The sequence below is a fragment of the Nansenia antarctica genome, assembly GCF_963989245.1.
Source record: "Nansenia antarctica genome assembly, chromosome: 2".
Taxonomy (NCBI): Eukaryota; Metazoa; Chordata; class Actinopteri; order Argentiniformes; family Microstomatidae; genus Nansenia; species Nansenia antarctica.
The window spans coordinates 78,397,918-78,416,583 of NC_137675.1; the positions used below are offsets into that span (position 1 = coordinate 78,397,918).

At 48.4% G+C, this 18,666-nt stretch overlaps 2 protein-coding genes across 2 annotated transcripts in view; both read right to left on the reverse strand.

Annotated features, from left to right (window-relative positions):
* Window positions 1–1,096: 1,096 nt before the first annotated feature.
* On the reverse strand, window positions 1,097–5,774 carry LOC308150675 (glycogenin-1-like; the record flags this gene model as incomplete). Its single annotated transcript, XM_080523480.1, has 3 exons — window positions 1,097–1,270; window positions 1,364–1,583; window positions 5,725–5,774. The coding sequence occupies 3 exons, from the start codon at window positions 5,772–5,774 to the stop codon at window positions 1,097–1,099; spliced, it is 444 nt and encodes a 147-aa protein (XP_080379606.1).
* Window positions 5,775–17,135: 11,361 nt separating this feature from the next.
* emp2 (epithelial membrane protein 2) overlaps window positions 17,136–18,666 on the reverse strand; it is a gene marked incomplete at both ends in the record, with an annotated part of 1,629 nt that continues 98 nt past the window's right edge. The window contains 3 exons of the mRNA XM_080550698.1: window positions 17,136–17,305; window positions 17,564–17,704; window positions 17,981–18,086. Coding sequence (XP_080406824.1) covers window positions 17,136–17,305; window positions 17,564–17,704; window positions 17,981–18,086 — 417 coding nt within the window. The remainder of the gene's footprint in view (window positions 17,306–17,563; window positions 17,705–17,980; window positions 18,087–18,666) is intronic.

An 18,666-nucleotide genomic window follows, 5' to 3' on the forward strand; every position in this document is an offset into this window, starting at 1 on the left:
ACGTCCCTACGTATGGGAACCTTGTTTTGAAGTTGAGTTTTGATACTGTTTGTTGTGGAATGTTCTCTCAGCACATTATGTCCATCGTTACATTGTTTCTGTTGGGGGGGTGGGAAACCAGCAAACTGACCAGCAAAGCCATGTTGAATTTCTGAAGAGGTTAAAATTGGGTTTTTGGGTTGGGTCTTTTTTTTTGTCTTGTGGGTGTGTGCGGCGAATGACCCTGGTCCAGAAACAACTCTTATCCTTCTCCCCTTATCTCTGCCGTGTTTGCAGATCTGATGAAATCAGAAAGGTGTGACATAAATAGTTCTGGCTCTCCGACCAGCCTTCTAATGAGCTTTGGTTAGCAGCTGTCCACCACGAGCATAGAATTGTCCAGTCCTTACAAAGGAAAGAGGGGGAAAAGAGTTTGTTTCTGTTCTAGACTGACTAGTTCCTCTAGTTCCTCCAGTGTGTAGTCCAGTCTAATGCAGCTATGCAGCTCTCCAGGCTAGCTTAACTTCCATCCCTGCATGCCTTACACCTATTTGTAGTTGTGACCTTATCGATAACCTCCGTCCCTTTATAAGACCTGAGAGGACTGGTGAAGTGAAGCCTTCTGTTTCAACTCAGTTCTGTGCCTCTGTTTGGTTTGTTTAAGTAGAATTGAGTTCTAATGGTTTCAGTAACCAAAAAACTAAGTGTGCCCTACTACTACTGCTGTATAACAATACTTTTCCTATGTTCTCCTTCCAGATGTAAGTTGTGAACGTAATTTGCATGACTTATCCTGTGTTTAAAATAAACCACTTATTCATTCTGGTTTGTCACTTAAAACATTTATTCCCACATACATGAAACCACACATCAATCCCAAAAAAGAAAAGTGGCTTTGGATAAGTTAAATGGATCTGTTAAATGCCCCAAAAAAAAATATGTATCATGAGACTTGTTCCAACAGGAAACAGAGAGTGAGGCCCAGGATGCACTTTGGCGTTTTAATTCGTCATTCTCCACCACGAGCTCTTCCGATTGGTCAAGTGGCAGTTTGAGCTGGCCTGTGATTGGTGGCCCCCTCTGTCCGCCCATCGCCCCCCCCCCCACCCCACGGCCCCTACTTGAGGAAGGAGTCGAGTTTGCTTTGGATGTGGTCGAAAGAGTCGTCGCCCATGTAATCGGCCTGACCCGCTTCCCATCGCTGCTTCCTCTCCTCAGACGAGACCTGGGGGGCTGCGGGAGGGGGGGGCGCCTGGTGGATATCACGCACACCGTGACCACAGATCTCACTCTATTGGAGAGGAGAGAGAGGAAAAACACAGAGGATTAGACAGAATAACTCCAGAGTGGACACACGAACACACTCTCTCTCTCCCTTTCTTACCTCAATGATGACGCCGGAGTGAAAGGGAGTGTCTCCGTAGGCCTGTCGTAGTGACGGGAAGACAGTGGAGAAGACTTCCCACCACCGGACCAGGTAGTCAGGGTGCAGCTGGTTAGAGGGCAGAGAATGACCTTTGACCTGGCCACTCTGGGGGTCGTACGAGTAGTTCCATGGCTTCTCTTTCCCCAAGAAATGCACCACCTTGGCTTCATGCACGTACCTACACACACAAACAGTTGTCAGTCTGTATGTGTGTGGTACAACCGAGTGCAACACTGAGATAGTGTATAGAGCAGAGCGTAAATAAGGTATCAGTATAGCTGTTCTATTTTGGGGCTGGTGGGGTCAGTGTGCGCGTGTGTGTTTGTTCCGTGTCCGCAGCCCAAGTCTGGGCCAGTAACTCAACACCACACACACACACACACACACTGACCCCCTAGGTGAGATATCACTCACACACACACACACACACTGACCCCCTAGGTGAGATATCACTCACACACACACACTGACCCCCTAGGTGAGATATCACACACACACACACACTGACCCCCTAGGTGAGATATCACTCACACACACACACACACACACTGACCCCCTAGGTGAGTTATCACACACACACACACACTGACCCCCTAGATGAGATATCAGACACACACACACACACTGACCCCCTAGGTGAGATATCACACACACACACACACACACTGACCACCTAGGTGAGATACCACACACACACACACACACACACACACACACTGACCACCTATGTGAGATATCACACACACAGACACACACACACTGACACCCTAGGTGAGATATCACACACACACACACTGACCCCCTAGATGAAATATCAGACACACACACACACACACTGACCCCCTAGGTGAGATATCAGACACACACACACTGACCCCCTAGGTGAGATATCAGACACACACACACACTGACCCCCTAGGTGAGATATCAGACACACACACACACTGACCCCCTAGGTGAGATATCAGACACACACACACACTGACCCCCTAGGTGAAATATCAGACACACACACACTGACCCCTCCAGTGACCAGTCACACTGAACCCCTCCACCAATCTTTATCTTCTTTCATCCCCCTTTTTGTGTCCTGAGTACATATGTACAGATTCTACCAGGAGTGTTTGTGGTGTAAAAGTTATTGACCTTTAACCTTTGAACTGAAATGTGATTGACAGTGTGTCAGAGTCAAATACACAGAATACTAAACTTTGTAACCAGGAGACTGAGACTTAGAGTATCTATTTAGTTCTTGCAAGAAGGAGCGATTGTCCGGCCAACAAAAATGTGGTTCTCAGTACAATGGCTCAACTGGGGCCGTCCCAGCTGACCACATTTATAGGTTTACAACATCAGTGGGCGGTTTGTCCTGGGGTTGGCCATAGTAATCAAATCAAATCAAATCAAATTTTATTTGTATAGCGCATTTCATACAATGTTCAGCTCTCCCTCTAGTTAGCTGAATGGTGAATTTTCTGCTTGCTCCGGCAGTACGGGTGAAATGATGAGACTGACACAATTCGGTTTGATTTCCTTCTTCCTCTAATAAACAGATTGTAAAACTGAACACAATACATTGATATTAGTACATGTAAATAAACAACAGTGAACAAACTAACAGAAAAGATTTAACAAACTACACAATCACACAGAACTCGACTTACCAACTCCCATCTCTCTATACAACTGATCTCCCTTCTCCCCTGTCTCTCAGATCACACTCATTAAGCCCGCCCCCATTTCTATCTAACCAATCACTCCACTCATGCATACTTTTAACCAATCACCAACAACAAATAACATAACCCCCAAATGAACCCTCCCATGGATTAGCCAAACACCTCCCACTTGGTCCATTGGTCCTTTATAACTAAATGGACCACAACTTTCCCTCTATTCAATACAGTCATTTTTACTGCTCCTCCACGGGAAGCAGCACGACCACCCGCCTGACGTCTCGGTCGAGCGTTGGGAAGAGATCGCGGCCTTCGCTCCTTCTTCGTCCTGAAGCCCCCACTCCTAGAGCAGGCTGGCTTAGGCAAACCCTCACTCTTACGTCCCGAACCAGCCCCTTTCCGTCTGGCCTCGCTTCCACAACCCGCCCCAGGCGGAATTGCCCCCTTAGGGCATTTTGGTCAGCCAACCAGACCACGTCTCCCACGGCCACATTTCGGGCTTCTCTGTGCCACTTGGTGCGGATGAGAAGTCCGGGCCCAGCTAGTTGACTCCACTGTCGCCAAAACCGTCCCACTTCTTCCTGGACGCCGAGGCTAACTCCGCTTCTTGTCTCCCTCAGGCGAGTAGCCTCCCACTTTGCGTCTTCTGGAGCCCTCCTGCAAAACAACCACTGCCTAACAGCTCGCCGGACCCACCCAACTACCCGAATGAGCCTGCCTACTTCACTGAAGCGTTCTGGCTCAATCAGGTCCATGAGAGCAGCGCCCCAAAGCCTCTCCCTCTCATGCTCGAGGTCCCTGGAACTCCCAACAGGTGTGGATGTCCCCTTTGCATTTGCTTCCTCCTCAATGGCGCATTTCGGGTCCAGCCCCTTCCTCGCCTGAGCGCGTGTTACAGTTGCAGTGAACGCTTTCCGTTGCAGCATGCTCACGCTGTCTCGAGCACTTACAGCCACTCCCCTGGATGTTTCCTCGCTCAGCTGATCAGCCAGCACCAACACCTCTGACTCTGGCTCCACATTGGCCCTCGTTTCTGCAGGCTGGCCCTCTTTGCTCCTCCCACTTTGACCCGACTGGATCCGTGGTTCCGGAGCGAAACCTCCAGCATTGAGCGTCCTCTCGATTCCCTCCGTGATGCTCCTCAGCTCTCTCCTGTCGCCATGAGACGCTAGAATGTCGTCTACATAGGTGTCCTCCTCAAGTGCTCTCCGCTCTTCTTTTAGGTGGGCGACCTCTGGCAGCCTTGCCGTCTTCCTCATGGCCAGCTGGGCGATGCATCCGGCTGGCTTGTCCCCGATGTTGACGCGGGTAATTGCGTAGGTTTTGATCTTCTTTTCCTCTGCGAGAGTCATCTCTTTCCCGCCCGGCTGACAATTTCCGCAGCGACACCCTCCACACTTTGGCTCGCACGCGGCGCTGATGCTATCCCAGCTCCACCACTCGAGGACCTCTTTGCTGCTTGCAGCTGTTCTCCCGGTCTTTTCATGACCTTGCGGCTTCTGGTCTCCATCCTCTTCTTTTGCGCTGGGCGTCTTGCAGGGGATCTCCTCAAATCTTACTGCCTCCGTTCTCAGAGAACGCGCAAAGTGCGTCTGGGAGTTGTGTGCGGATCTTTCCCAACTTTCAAACAGGTCTGGGTGCGTTCCTCCCACGGTCTTCCCCAGAGGCCCGTCCCACAGCACCAAGTCTCCCGTCCCTCTTCTCCACCGTGGAGCGAGTCGTCCCTCTCGGTGGCTGATCAAGAGCTCGATTTCCTTAGGTCGGACCAGCTCTTCCTTCTCGACCCCAGGGAAGAACTTACAGAGTCGCTCTGGACTGATGACCTTGTCTGCACGAGCGATTGTGTCGAGCCCGTAGCATACCATCTCGTGGGGACTCCATCTGTTGTTGCTCCACGCCCTGACCTTTAGCAGGTATTTGTTAGTCTTGACCCTGACCTTCATTCCACCGACCCCCTGCACAGTCAGTGTTACTTGCCTCCGCTCCAGTTGGAGCCGATCGGCGGCCCGGTTGGTGATATAATTTGTGTCGGAGGCGAGGTCTATGAGGGTTCCCAGGGCATTTCCTGCTTCTGTTTTGACTATCAATGTCATCATTAGTACTGGATGTTCCTCTGGCCCATTCTCCGCGAAGAGACCCCCGCCTTCTGCGCCCGTGTTCAGCGTCATCGAAGCCTTACTGGTGAATGCGTCCTTCATCCTCCTTTCCTGTTCAGGGTTGAGTCCCAAAGAGTCCAGGACTTCCCGTTGCTTATCAGAGAACCCTGGCCCTGTCCTTTTTCCCTCACTCCACTCGGGACACAGAAGGTAGTGATGACTTGCCCTTCCTTCATTATGCTTGCACACTCTGCACAGGTACCGGTTACTACACTCCCCGTCGGCGCCGTGCATGCCCAAACATTTCTGACAGGCTTTGCTTTGCCTTGCTATGGCTCGTTTCTCTGCCAGACTGAAACTCTTGAACTTTTGGCAGAAGAATATTTTGCCACCGTGCTGATCGCTTCCACAGATGTCACACTCTTCTCTTCTTTCCGAGTTCCTGCCCGTGACTCTGGTTTCACCTCGATGTTCCTCCTCTTCTTCATCTACCGGTGAGTCTCTCTCCATGGCCCTCGTGAATGCCCTCTTCTCCCATCTGACTGGCCTCTCCGGTGTTCCCCCAGAGGTTTCTGTGGAGCCTCGGATTCGCGCCATCCTTTCGAGGATTACTTCCTGCCTTTTCAGAAACAGAAGAAGAGCATCGAATTGCTTGTCTGGGGTGACTTGGTTTTCGGGTTCGGTTACAAAGGTAAACCAGCCTTCCTGCACGCGATCTGGCAGTTTGCTCTCGATGGCCTTAATTACAAGTGGGTTCTTCATAGCGCCCACTTCTCCTAAGTCAGTCAGGTCCATGAGGGCTCTTTCCACTGCCTGAATAAGGTCGATCGCTTTCCTCGGCTGGTTTCCTTTTACCGCTGGTATTCTTTCCAATTCCTCAATAATTTGCAGCGCGATGGTTGCCTTGTCTCCAAACCGATTCTCCAAGGCTTTGAATACGTCCTCCGCTGAGCGGTAGCTCGAGAGTTTGAGTTCCTCGAAAACCTTTCGGTCTATGCTCTCGAGGAGGTGGAGTTTCTTCACCTCTGGCGACCCCGATGGGTCTCCCTGCTGCTGCAGGCTCTCCCAATCTTTCCGCCAGCGATGAAAATCTCTCATACACCCGCTGAACACGGGCAGTCTTGTTGGAGGGAGTTTGATCTTGGAGATGGCTCCAGTGCGGTTGCCTTCCAGCCCTGCCTCCCGGGCTTGTTCCCATGCTTCCCGCTGAGCCTCCAGTAGTTTGGCGCGCTCTTGAGCGGCTATTTCTGCTGCCTTCAACTCAATCACGGCCGCCTTCTGCCTTGCCTCAGCGATCTCTTCTTCGGCCCCCAATTTCACCTTCGCTGTCTCCTTCTCAAACTCGGCCACGCTATCAGCTGACTTCAGTCTTGCCTCAGCGGCTTTCCTTTCCAGCTTGGCAATCGCTTCTTTATTTTCTCTATTTGTCGCTCGATCTTTGGCCTCTTCTTTGGCGAGAACGTCGGCCCTTTTCCTCTCATCTTCGGCGAGAGCGTCGGCCCTTTCTCTATTCGTCGCTCGATCTTTGGCCTCTTCTTCGGCGAGAACGTCGGCCCTTTTCCTCTCATCTTTGGCGAGAACGTCGGCCCTTTTCCTCTCATCTTCGGCGAGAGCATCGGCCCTTTTCCTCTCATCTTCGGCGAGAGCATCGGCCCTTTTCCTCTCATCTTCGGCGAGAACGTCGGCCCTTTTCCTCTCATCTTCGGCGAGAGCGTCGGTGGCCATTTGCTTTGCTGCGGCGGCCTTGTCGGCCATTTTGTCAGTATTCTCCTTCTCAACTCTTCCAAATTCAGTCACAAACGTTTCCCAAAGTTCATCCCTTTTGTCCTCCAGCTCCTCTAGTGACTTTCTCGTGTTGCACGCCTCAACTACAGGGATCCACTCCCCCCAGCTTGATAGCAGACTTCGCGCTTTGATGATGAGGCTCTCTGTGAGTGTGCTTCGTTCTTTACAAACGTCGTGGGTTGCCTCTTCTAGACTGATCCTCTTCGCGCCTTCGTGACTCCTTTCTGCTCGTCTAATTGTGGATGAAAGTTCGACCCCCGCGAACCTTGTCCACATGTTGGCCTTTAAAACGTGACCGACCTGTTCAACCTTCTGAGCTCTCTCCTCAGCGGCCTTGGTGATGTCTTGAAGAAGCTGACTGTTACCCGTCTCAGGTTCCTGGCTTGCTTTGGCCTGCAAACCTTCCTCATAATTGTCGTCTGCAGAGTTTAGGTCTTTCGCGTTTGATAGGAGCGCTATCCACTCGCGTTTCATGTCATCTTCGCCCATCAATGCCACTGACCTGATGATGTGGCGGTATCCTCTCTCAAAAGTGACTGCCAACTTTTCCCTTTCGGTCCTTAGTGCTTCCATTCTGCCTGTGACTCAGAAATAACTTGTGTGTACCTGTTTCGTCTTTCTATCTTATATCTTCAGCCCTCTCTGACTCCCTGAGCTGATTTGCGCTGGTCCCTGCACTTCCTTAACTAGTCTTCGGCAGCGGAACCAGGTTCACCGTGGGGTCATCCCAGGGATACTGCTAAAAATAAAATAATAAAGTGGGAGAGGATTTTCCTCCCCCCGACGACTTAATACCCAGGTACACACAAACCTATTTTAATGCAAACAGTCAATAGAGTCACAGAGAAGAGTGCTGGGTGTGGGTAGCTCTCTGGGTAGCTGCTATTAGCTCGCAATTCCTTTCTTGGTGGGTCTTGTAGGTTAGCCTAGCTGGCTGTGGATTCTTGCAGTTGGGTTAACCAGTTGAAGCTAGCCGTGGATTGTTTCACTCCTTGCCTGCCTAGCTAGCTGTAGCTTTGAGTGCTATAAGCTCTACCGCGTGCCTGTGCGCTATTGCGACAACAGGGCTAACGCTAGCTTAGTTTGCTAATGCTACGCTGGCTAGCAAGTGGCTAGTTAGCTACGGTCGCGGGCGCCACGGCTCCGTTGCCGGCCTAGTTAGCTGTAGCTTTGAGTGCTATAAGCTCTACCGCGTGCCTGCTGCGCTATTGCAACAACAGGGCTAACGCTAGCTTAGTTTGCTAATGCTACGCTGGCTAGCAAGTGGCTAGTTAGCTACAGTTGCGGGCGCCGCGGCTCCGTCACTAACCTGACCAGGCTTTAGCTTGCTCTTATCTCCGGTGAATGGATCTTTGTCCTCCCGGAGCTTCTGTTGCGTCCAACCGGGCTTGTATTCCTTAGCTAACTGACGGTCCGTCCTCCTGCGGTCGTCAGCGGGTGTTTTACAATTGTTCAGCTCTCCCTCTAGTTAGCTGAATGGTGAATTTTCTGCTTGCTCCGGCAGTACGGGTGAAATGATGAGACTGACACAATTCGGTTTGATTTCCTTCTTCCTCTAATAAACAGATTGTAAAACTGAACACAATACATTGATATTAGTACATGTAAATAAACAACAGTGAACAAACTAACAGAAAAGATTTAACAAACTACACAATCACACAGAACTCGACTTACCAACTCCCATCTCTCTATACAACTGATCTCCCTTCTCCCCTGTCTCTCAGATCACACTCATTAAGCCCGCCCCCATTTCTATCTAACCAATCACTCCACTCATGCATACTTTTAACCAATCACCAACAACAAATAACATAACCCCCAAATGAACCCTCCCATGGATTAGCCAAACATACAAGATGCAACTTAATGCGCTTCACACAATGAACATTTTCAGTCAATCAGTCACTCAATCAATCAATGCTGAACACTATGTAGCCAGGAAAATTCCCTTGCAGCCCTCTACCAATAGAGCGACTACTAGCCAGTTTGCCTACCAGCACCCAGCGGTGGATCCCCACCCCCCCCCCCCCGGGGAGCCCCCGCCGCCCCACACACCCAGCCCGCCCCACCACCAGCACACCCGGCCCAGCCAAGCAAGCACAGACCACAGAGGCCCCGCACAAGGACGGCCAAGCAGGTGGCGGCGGAACGGCGGCGGAACAGACCAGGCACACGGGGCAGCCGGGGATCCCCAAGGGTTCAAGTAGTTAGTCATAGTAGGTTCAACAGTTAGTCAAAGTAGACATAACTGTCCCAGAGTGAGAAGGAACAGTGCTTCTTCTCCTCCGAAGTCTTCTGCTTATCAGTAGGTAGTCGTAAAACCTTTGTTTATCACATGAGAGTATCCTGCTCTGCATTCTTGTCATTCACACAGTTTTCAGTATTCACACAGTTTTCAGTAAACATTGTCACATTGTTATTGTATTAAAGAAATTTTTTTCCCACACAGTGACCAGAGACCAAATGACATATGCACTCTCCAAACAGGACCAGGTAACACACACACACACACACACACACACACACACACACACACACACACAGTATATCTGCTGTCCTGTGTATTTGTCTCTCTCCCCTGTGCCTGAAGGAGTTCCAAGGTAAACTTATCATAACGTTTCCTTTTCTCTCCCACCCCTCCCTCCTCCTCTCTCCCACCCCTCCCTCCTCCTCCTCTCTCCCACCCCTCCCTCCTCCTCTCTCCCACCCCTCCCTCCTCCTCCTCTCTCCCACCCCTCCCTCCTCCTCTCTCCCACCCCTCCCTCCTCCTCTCTCCCACCCCTCCCTCCTCCTCTCTCCCACCCCTCCCTCCTTCTCTCTCCTCCCTCCCCCAGGATGACTTGCTGACCCGTCTCCCCCCTGTCCCCCTCAATCCCTTCCCCTCCACCCTCCCAGCCGCAGCGGCCTTGTACACACTCCCCCCGAAGCCCTGTGTCAGCTTCGCACGAATCCGCCACCCCCCCAGCCTGGGTGTGATGTGGGACATCAAGGACATCGACCCAGCGGCGCCTCCTATTGACAGCTACAGGTACTGCAACGTCTTAGACTCCAGTGTATAGACACAGACCTGAGCCCGAAGCATGACATACACTCACGGGCCACCTCGTTAGGTACACTTTTGGTGCTTTTCCATTGATCGGCTTGGCACGGCACGGTTTTATAGTTCTTGTTCGGGATGGGTAGCGAAAGGTACCTTTTTGCCAGGCTGCGTGTGACGTGTGACGCTGCACACCGTTGATTGGTCAATGGAAATCGTCATCCCATGTTCATAGATTTCTTCGCTAACCGCCATCTTTAAATACCACAACAGATTTCGCTCTCGGAAAATGTCACTTACTGTTTCTGTAATAACTTATTAATAAAGATTAGAAAAATGATGCTAACCATCGTATTATCTTAGTTTAATGTCATTTCAATGCATCATAGAACTTTTCTTTACAACAAGCATAACAAAAAAATCGCTATTATGGCGATGTCATGTGCCTATGCTGTTCCTCAGTCCAGCGGCAGTCAAATGCCGGTAGATTTGCGTCTTGCTCCCTTTAACACATGTCGGCGTTTCCCTGGTTGCGAGATCTAAACTATTAGAACTGAAAGCGGCAGGTAACAGGCACGTAACATCCATATGCTGTATATATAAATAAATATATTTGACTACCAGCAAGACACCGGAGCACTCGTATCTATAACAAAAGCGGAGATTGTATGAGCCCCGTCAAACTGTGCACGTTTTGGCAGCGGCGGCCCCTCTCTCCCACCCAATTATTTGTGCTAGTTTTCTGCAATTTTACATGTTGTTCATAATAAACCAGCACAAGAAATGAAAATAATAAATAATAAATAATAACATTGTATAAAACAAGAAAAAAATTCAGACAATATATCATATTTATGAAATCTTAATAAACAAATACAGTAGCCTACAGACTCTAAAAGAAAAATTGGCCCCATCAACAGGACTCAGCCCCTTGGTCAGCAGCAGAAAGACCCGTGGTCATCATCTTATATACAGTGCATTGCTCATAGATGGCTATCATGTTATACAGTACATACCAGGGTTTTTCCTGCGTCAGAATGAGGGCTTGGTGGGTGATTTTGTGCACGCACAGCGCGCCCACATTTTTTTGGAGGGACCCCCAATTGTTGTATTTGTATTGTAAATTGTAATTATTAATAATAATTATTATTATTAATGTACCTGGTTATGTTACAGTACAGTAGAGAAACAAAAAACAGTTACCAAAACTGAGTATTTACTAGCTAAGATTGGCAAAAGATTGGCGTGGTGCAACCGAAATGAGTAAACAACTAGTTTGAAACTAACTAGTAACAACTAGGGGTTTAGTAACTACTAAATGCCTGCATTTAGTAATGACTTACCATACTGGTGCAACCCAGTCCAGTAGGCTACACGATGTTGTAATGTATGCACATATTTTGCTACCACGGTTGCCAGATGGAATTGACAATGTCCAGCCCAACCGGTCTAAAAGCTGCCGAATCCACCCGTCCAGTGTGACCAAAAGTAGCCCAATCTGGCAACCCTGCTTGCTACGTTCTTGCAGCTCGCGTGAACACAAGTTCTTCCATCAGCGCTCGCCTCCCGCTTCGATTGCAGACTCAAGTTAACGCGCGTGCAGAAAGATGCCACGAAACTCATGTCCGGTAGCTTTCTTTCAAGGAATTTCAAAAATAAAAGTCCCGTAAAACAATTGTTATTTCTCGCCGTGAGAAATAGAGATGCGGCGTGAGAGCGTGAGAACTGGTTGAAATGCGTGAGTCTCACGGTGATTGCGTGAGACTTGGCAGCTCTGCCTGAGACACATTGCTCAATGGACACTGCCACCTGAAAGGTCCCCTCCTTGGTTTGAGATTGAGCAAAAATTGCTTTCCCCTATTGCCCCTATAAATTCTATGTCCAGCAAATTATCATTTGAATTACGATCCCATCCTATAATAGCCAACCTCTACAATGTATGGAAGAAAATATCTAAGTCCTTTAAAGTAAATGTCTATCTTAACTCTGAATCTTGTATTTGGAATAACCCCAAATTGCAAATAAATAAGTGTTCCTTTATATGGAAGGAATGGGTAAGAAAAGGAATTGTAACATTAACAGACATATATGGGGGAGATGGTCTGAAATCATTTGAGGAGTTGGTTAATGAATATGGGTTGCCTAGACATGATTTTTGGAAATATTTGCAACTCCGCCATTTGCTGGACAGTATTCTAGGTAAAGGAATCGCACCTCAACAGTCAACTCTTCTGTCTGAGATTACAAAGATAATGGGTATGGGACATGAGGCGGCTATCTATTATAAAATGGTTTTCCAACAGACGGTTAAGGTATCCTATGCATTGATGGTAACTTGGTCAGTTGATCTGAAAATTGATTTCACAGAAAAAGAATGGGACAAAATATGTGAGAACATTAAGAGAGTATCGAGAGACATTAAAATTAGATTGATCCAGTTCAAGGTTCTTAACCGGTTCTACTGGACCCCCTCCAGGATGTTCAGGCTGAAGCTCAAGGACAATGCTGATTGCTGGAAATGTTGCAGGCCGGAAGGGACCCTGGTTCACTTACTTTGGGAATGTCCTATGATTCAAAATTACTGGCGAAAGATCCACGAATGGGTGCAAAACATTACCCAGGACAACTTTGAGTTTTGTCCGAGACTGTATGTTCTCAGTGATCCACAAATGACGTCTCTATGTGGAGCTGCAGAATTTATTCAGACCAGTATAATGGTTGGAAAACAAATAATTATGAGACACTGGAGGAACGCAGGGGAGCCGTCTTTCCAGGAATGGCTTATGGAGTTGGCAAAGGTGGCAGCATACGAACAAATGTCCTTCAGTACTATGGACAGAACTGAACAATACAGCAAAATGGGGAGGCTACTTGGGATATATTGCTAGTCGGTTGTAAGACTTAAGTTGACAAATTGGATGAGTGATGAATGTAATATATGGGTGCTTTTTTATTTCTTTTTATTTTAATTTTATATTTTGTTATTTTCTCTGTATTATTTCTGTTTGATGACAGCGAGACTTATTCTGTGATATTGTTACAATTTTATACAAAAGTTGTATACAAATTCAATAAAATACTGATTACAAAAAAAAACAAGGGGAGACCACGTGTCAGAATCAGTGAAATAACATCATATTTATTAACATAAGCAAAAAGAATACTTACAAAACGAGAATGAGGTGTGTCTTACTAAATACATTTATTTTTTTATTTTATTTTTTTGGTCACTGATCTACACAAAATATCCTCTAATGTCAAAGTGGAAATGAATGAACTGTATATGATTGTGCTGAAAGAGAGCACACACACACATACACACACCAACAGGAATAGGTTTGCAGCCTATTGGTTGTGCTCTAACGATGGCCTCTTCGTCAACGTTGAGATTATCCATTCAGTAATATTGAGCTGGAATGAAACCGTGTTTCTTCATAACGTGTTCACTAAAGACAACAGCTCTGCACACTAACAGCAGAATCAGCTCAGCCAATGACATCAGATAACCAGGGGACAATTTAATGTAAAAGACATTTATTGGGATCAACAAACACACACACACACACAGAATGTGAACCCTGGTGTGGGGCTCTGTCTCTACAGAAACACAGGCAGGCAGGCGGGGCGACAGAGCAGAGATGAACAGGTCAGCCCAGGGGGGGTATTCCATCAACGTCGCTAAAGGAAAATCCAGGCTTATTTTGAAAGATCTCACAAGATTTATCAAAAAATAAGCCTGGATTTTCCTTTACCGACGTTGATGGAATACCCCCCTGCTGTCTATCCAACCTCCGGTCCAAGAGAGAGCTACATACTACACACTCTCTACCTCCCACTTCTCCACCCTTTGAACCTGAAGTACACACTTGTCCCCTACGTGGATTTAGCATAGCATAGATCTGGTGGAACCAAAGGTAATCCTATCCTATGCTATGACACACTTCCGGAGAAAGGGTGAAGAATTGATTGGGATGCGGGTGTTTGCGTGTGCGTGTGTGTGTGTGTGTGTGTGTGTGTGCGTGTGCGCGTGTGTGTCTGTGTGCGCGTGTGCGTGTGTGTGTGTGTGTGTGTGTGTGTGTGTGCGTGTCTCTGTGTGTGTGTGTGTGTGTGTGTGAGAAAGTGAGTGTCAAGACTTTAGGTCCAGCCCGGCCCTAACACACCTGGTTCTCCAGACCAAGGTCCTGTTGATTAGGAGCTGATTATCTGAACCAAGGTGCTAGTGCTGGGCTGGACCACATGAAGTCTGCTCACCCTGTAGCTCAAGGGAGGCAGGTGGAGGAAGAAATCGGAGGACGGGCTCATTGTAATGCATGGACCGGAATGAGGAACGTGTTCAATCACACATGTTTGATACCATTCCTAATTCCGTTCCATGCATTACAATGAGCCCGTCCTCCGATTTCTTCCTCCACCAGCCTCCCCTGCTGTAAACCCCCCTCCCCCGCGAGAGAGGAGAGCAGTGCTGTAGCAGACTCAAGAAAAACAACAACAACAATAACAACAACAACAACAACAACAATAAAAGCCAAACGAAAGCTGCCTTTGGGGTAGAAATCCAATTGTGTGAGGCCTCAGGTACACTCCCACGTCAAATCCTCCTTTTCATACATTTACTGTCTGCCAGCAAGAAGAGGTTCACGCTCCAGGAAATAATACTTCATCATGACAAAATATCAACAGCAACAAAATGCATTTAAGTCTTGATAAAAATAAATACAGCTTTGGCTTTGTTTATTTGTTTGTTTTGAAATCCAATCTCGTTATGTCTTTGGCCTGATACGCAATGTGAGCCAATAGTCTGCTTGTATTCACCGGGTCCATTTCTTTGGACTTCTACACAAAACTAACGCTAAAGAAAATTCATATTATAATCCAACACATTATTTCTGTTGTTACCAGACATGGGCAAAATAATAAAATTGTATATATAACAAACTAATCATATATATATATAACTTGAGGTGTGCTTGACTCAGCTTGCCTTGCATCATTCAAGAGCTTCCATTGGGCCTGACAAGGAAAATCAAGTGCACCTCACCCTAAATATTTTTCAAATATTCAAATATGCATTTTGCCCAAGGCCGGTTCCTACCCAGTAAGAGCCCAGCTGTTTCAGATGGTCATATTACTATTAAAGTAATATTAAACAGAGAAAAGATTGTCTGCTTTTCAAATCAATCAACCTCAACCACAGACCTGGCTTAACATGCCCTGGAGGACACTTGGGGGGGGGGGGGCAGTAATGCTAAGAGGCTAATGCTAGTATAGTATGAGGAAGCATACATCACGAGTGTGTCGGATGAAGAAGCACTAACCGAAGAGAAGAAGACTGGTTCACTAACGAGCTGAGGCGCTATCCCATAAGGCACTTCTTCTCTCTCTGCCTCAACAGGAATATCTTTGATCATTTTCAAGTATAGACAAGAGCTCTGCTGATTGGTCATTTCTTTTAATCCTCTCTCTTTTTTTTCCATTCTTTTTTCATATTTTGGTAATCGATGACTTGGAAAGCAAAGGCAGACTTTAATTTTGTGTTTTTAAACTCTGCCCCTGGAGAGAGTAAGAGAGAGAGAGAAAGAGAGAGGCGGGGGGGTGGCAAAGCAAGCTGATGTTTCTCTAGAGAAGGTTAGACCCAGGGGACAACACCTTGACCACCAACGCTAATCTGGGGTGGTTTCTCAGACACAGATTAAGCCTAAATTAATCTAATGTTTTTTTTTGTTCTCTAGATTAGACTTAATCTGTGTCAGGGAATCCAACCCTCAATGTGCTTTAGTTCAGTCCTAGATTAGTTTGACTCTGCGAAGCCAGTTAGTGTGAGACTGTGGCAACGGCACATTGGCTATAGTGGTTTCATACAATAAATAGCTTTCATCGTTTCACTGGAGCCTCCCACACACAGACAACACAGGGCCATCTTCCCAGACACAGATTGAGCCCGGGGGGGGACTAGAAACACACTTTCAATGGTGATTCTCCATCAAAACAGACTAAAGAAAAAACTGTGTTTTAGTCCAGGACTAGGCTAAATCTGAGTGGTGACTGCTGCCCTACGCCATGTGTTTTCTTCTGTTTTTTCAAGTTTGCATTAATTCTTTCTACCCCTTCCTCCTTCTCGTCATCCCCCTCTTCTTTAAGTCCTATTCATCCCAGCACAGCTTCTTTCTTCCCGTTCACCAGAAACAAGGGGTCAGTTACACAAGATAGACGGACAGAGTTAAAATCCTACCAGGGGAGGCTGGCGGAGGTAGACATCGGAGGACGGGGCTCATTGTCACGCATGGAATGGAACCAACCTCCGTTCCTCATTCCATTCTATGCGTCACAATGAGCCCCGTCCTCCGATGTCCACCTCCGCCAGCCTCCCCTGAATCCTACATATCATACCGTCACTACGACTACTCTATTACATATCCGGTATGCTACGGTTAACATAGAAGTCATTCTCTTATTTCAGCAAATATGTTTGGCATTGAGTTGAACTATACATAAAAAAGAGACTATGTACAAAATAGATTCCTTCTTTGACTATAGCTTAACTAAAGGCATGGGGGGGAGGGGGAGGGGGGGGGGGGAGTAGTGGGGGGGTGACGGGGTACGTCCCAACAGTTTCAGACAGTGTTCCTTCCTTTGTCACCTTTCCTTTGTGACCACGGACCTGCAGTGGGAGGACATGACAGGTCCTTGTTCCTAGCAGAGCGGCCGGGACAGGGAAGGAGACAAGGGAAGGAGACAAGACAAGGAGACAAGGCAAGGAAAGGAGCCTGTGGTCGCCAGGGGTGAGGATGGGGGAGGGTGGCATGAGGAGGTGTATAACAGGCGAGGGAGGGCGGGAGGGAGGGGGAGGGTGAGGTTGAGGGGTGAGGGATGGGAGAGGTATAATTCCCGCGTATGTTTCAGTGGGGGGCGGTTGGGAGGCTGTTGCGTGAAGGTATGTTCCACTCTGTAAGGGTATGGTTGTGTGTATGGTAAGGGATGGGAGAAGTCTGTGTGTGTGGGGGGGGGGGGGGAATCCTTGTTTAGGATAGGGGGTGTTGTGTATGGAAGGGGTGTGTCACTGGGGTAATGGGGGGGGGGGGGTAATAGGGGTGTTGTGAGCGTTTTGGGGATGGGGGGCGGGGTGTGGGGGGGGTCTATTTGCGCTTCCGCAGCACGAGGTACATGAGGCCGCTGGTGAAGGTCATGGGGAAGCTGACCCAGGCCAGGACGTAGGAGGAGCCGTAGCCGCCCTTCCTTAGAGACTCCTCCTGGAAACTCTCCCTCTCTGCTGTGTAGATGGACGCTCCGATCATCACACACAGGGCTGGAGGGACACACACACACACACACACACACAGATTAGATAGCAGTCACTCACCTGTGTGTGTGTGTGTGTGTGTGTGTGTGTGTGTGTGTGTGTGCGTGTGTGTGTGTGTGTGTGTGTGCGTGCGTGCGTGTGTGCGTGTGTGTGCGTGCGTGCGTGCGTGTGTGCGTGTGTGCGTGTGTGTGTGTGTGTGTGTGTGTGTGTGTGTGCGTGTGTGTTGCTTGCGTGCATGCGTGCATGTGTGTGTGTGTGACTCACCGGCCAGTAGCTGGATGATGGCGGTGAAGACGAATCTCTCTCCTTGTTTCAGTCTGAACAGTTGGAGGATGAACACAAAGAATCCCACGCAGCACAAGATGGTGGACAGGATCATAGTAGCCTGCACCGCCTGGAGATAGGCTGGAGAGAGAGAGAACTGTTACACACACACACACACACACACACACACACACTCATAGACACACACACACATAGACACAGACACACACATAGACACACACACACATAGACACACACACACATAGACACAGACACACACATAGACACAGACACACACACACACACACACACACACACATAGACACAGACACACACACATAGACACACACACACATATAGACACACACATAGACGCACACACACACACACATAGACACACAGGACATGTTTGGTTACCTGCTTCCGTTGTGTGGCTGTTTTTGACGGGGAGGCAGGTGACGTTACAAGAGTACCACAGGTCTGTGTAGATCACGTTGCCCGCTTGTGACACCACCCACCACGCCTGGAGGGAGGGAGGGAGGGAGGGAGGGAGGGAGGGAGAGAGAGAGAGAGAGAGAGAGAGAGTAATGGGGGATGGGCTCATTGTATTGCATGGAACAGAATAAGGAACGGTACCAAACACACGTTGGTGTGAGGTACTACAAGGAGTAAGGTAGTGTGAGGTACCTCAAGGTGTAAGGTAGTGTGAGGTACCTCAAGGTGTAAGGTAGTGTGAGCTAGGACAAGGTGTGAGGTAGTGTGAGGTACTACAAGGTGTCAGGTAGTGTGAGGTAGGACAAGGTGTGAGGTAGTGTGAGGTAGGACAAGGTGTGAGGTAGTGTGAGGTGCTACAAGGTGTCAGGTAGTGTGAGGTAGTGTGAGGTACTACAAGGTGTCAGGTAGTGTGAGGTAGTGTGAGGTACTACAAGGTGTGAGGTAGTGTGAGGTACGACAAGGTGTCAGGTAGTGTGAGGTACGACAAGGTGTCAGGTAGTGTGAGGTACGACAAGGTGTCAGGTAGTGTGAGGTACGACAAGGTGTGAGGTAGTGTGAGGTACGACAAGGTGTGAGGTAGTGTGAGGTACGACAAGGTGTGAGGTAGT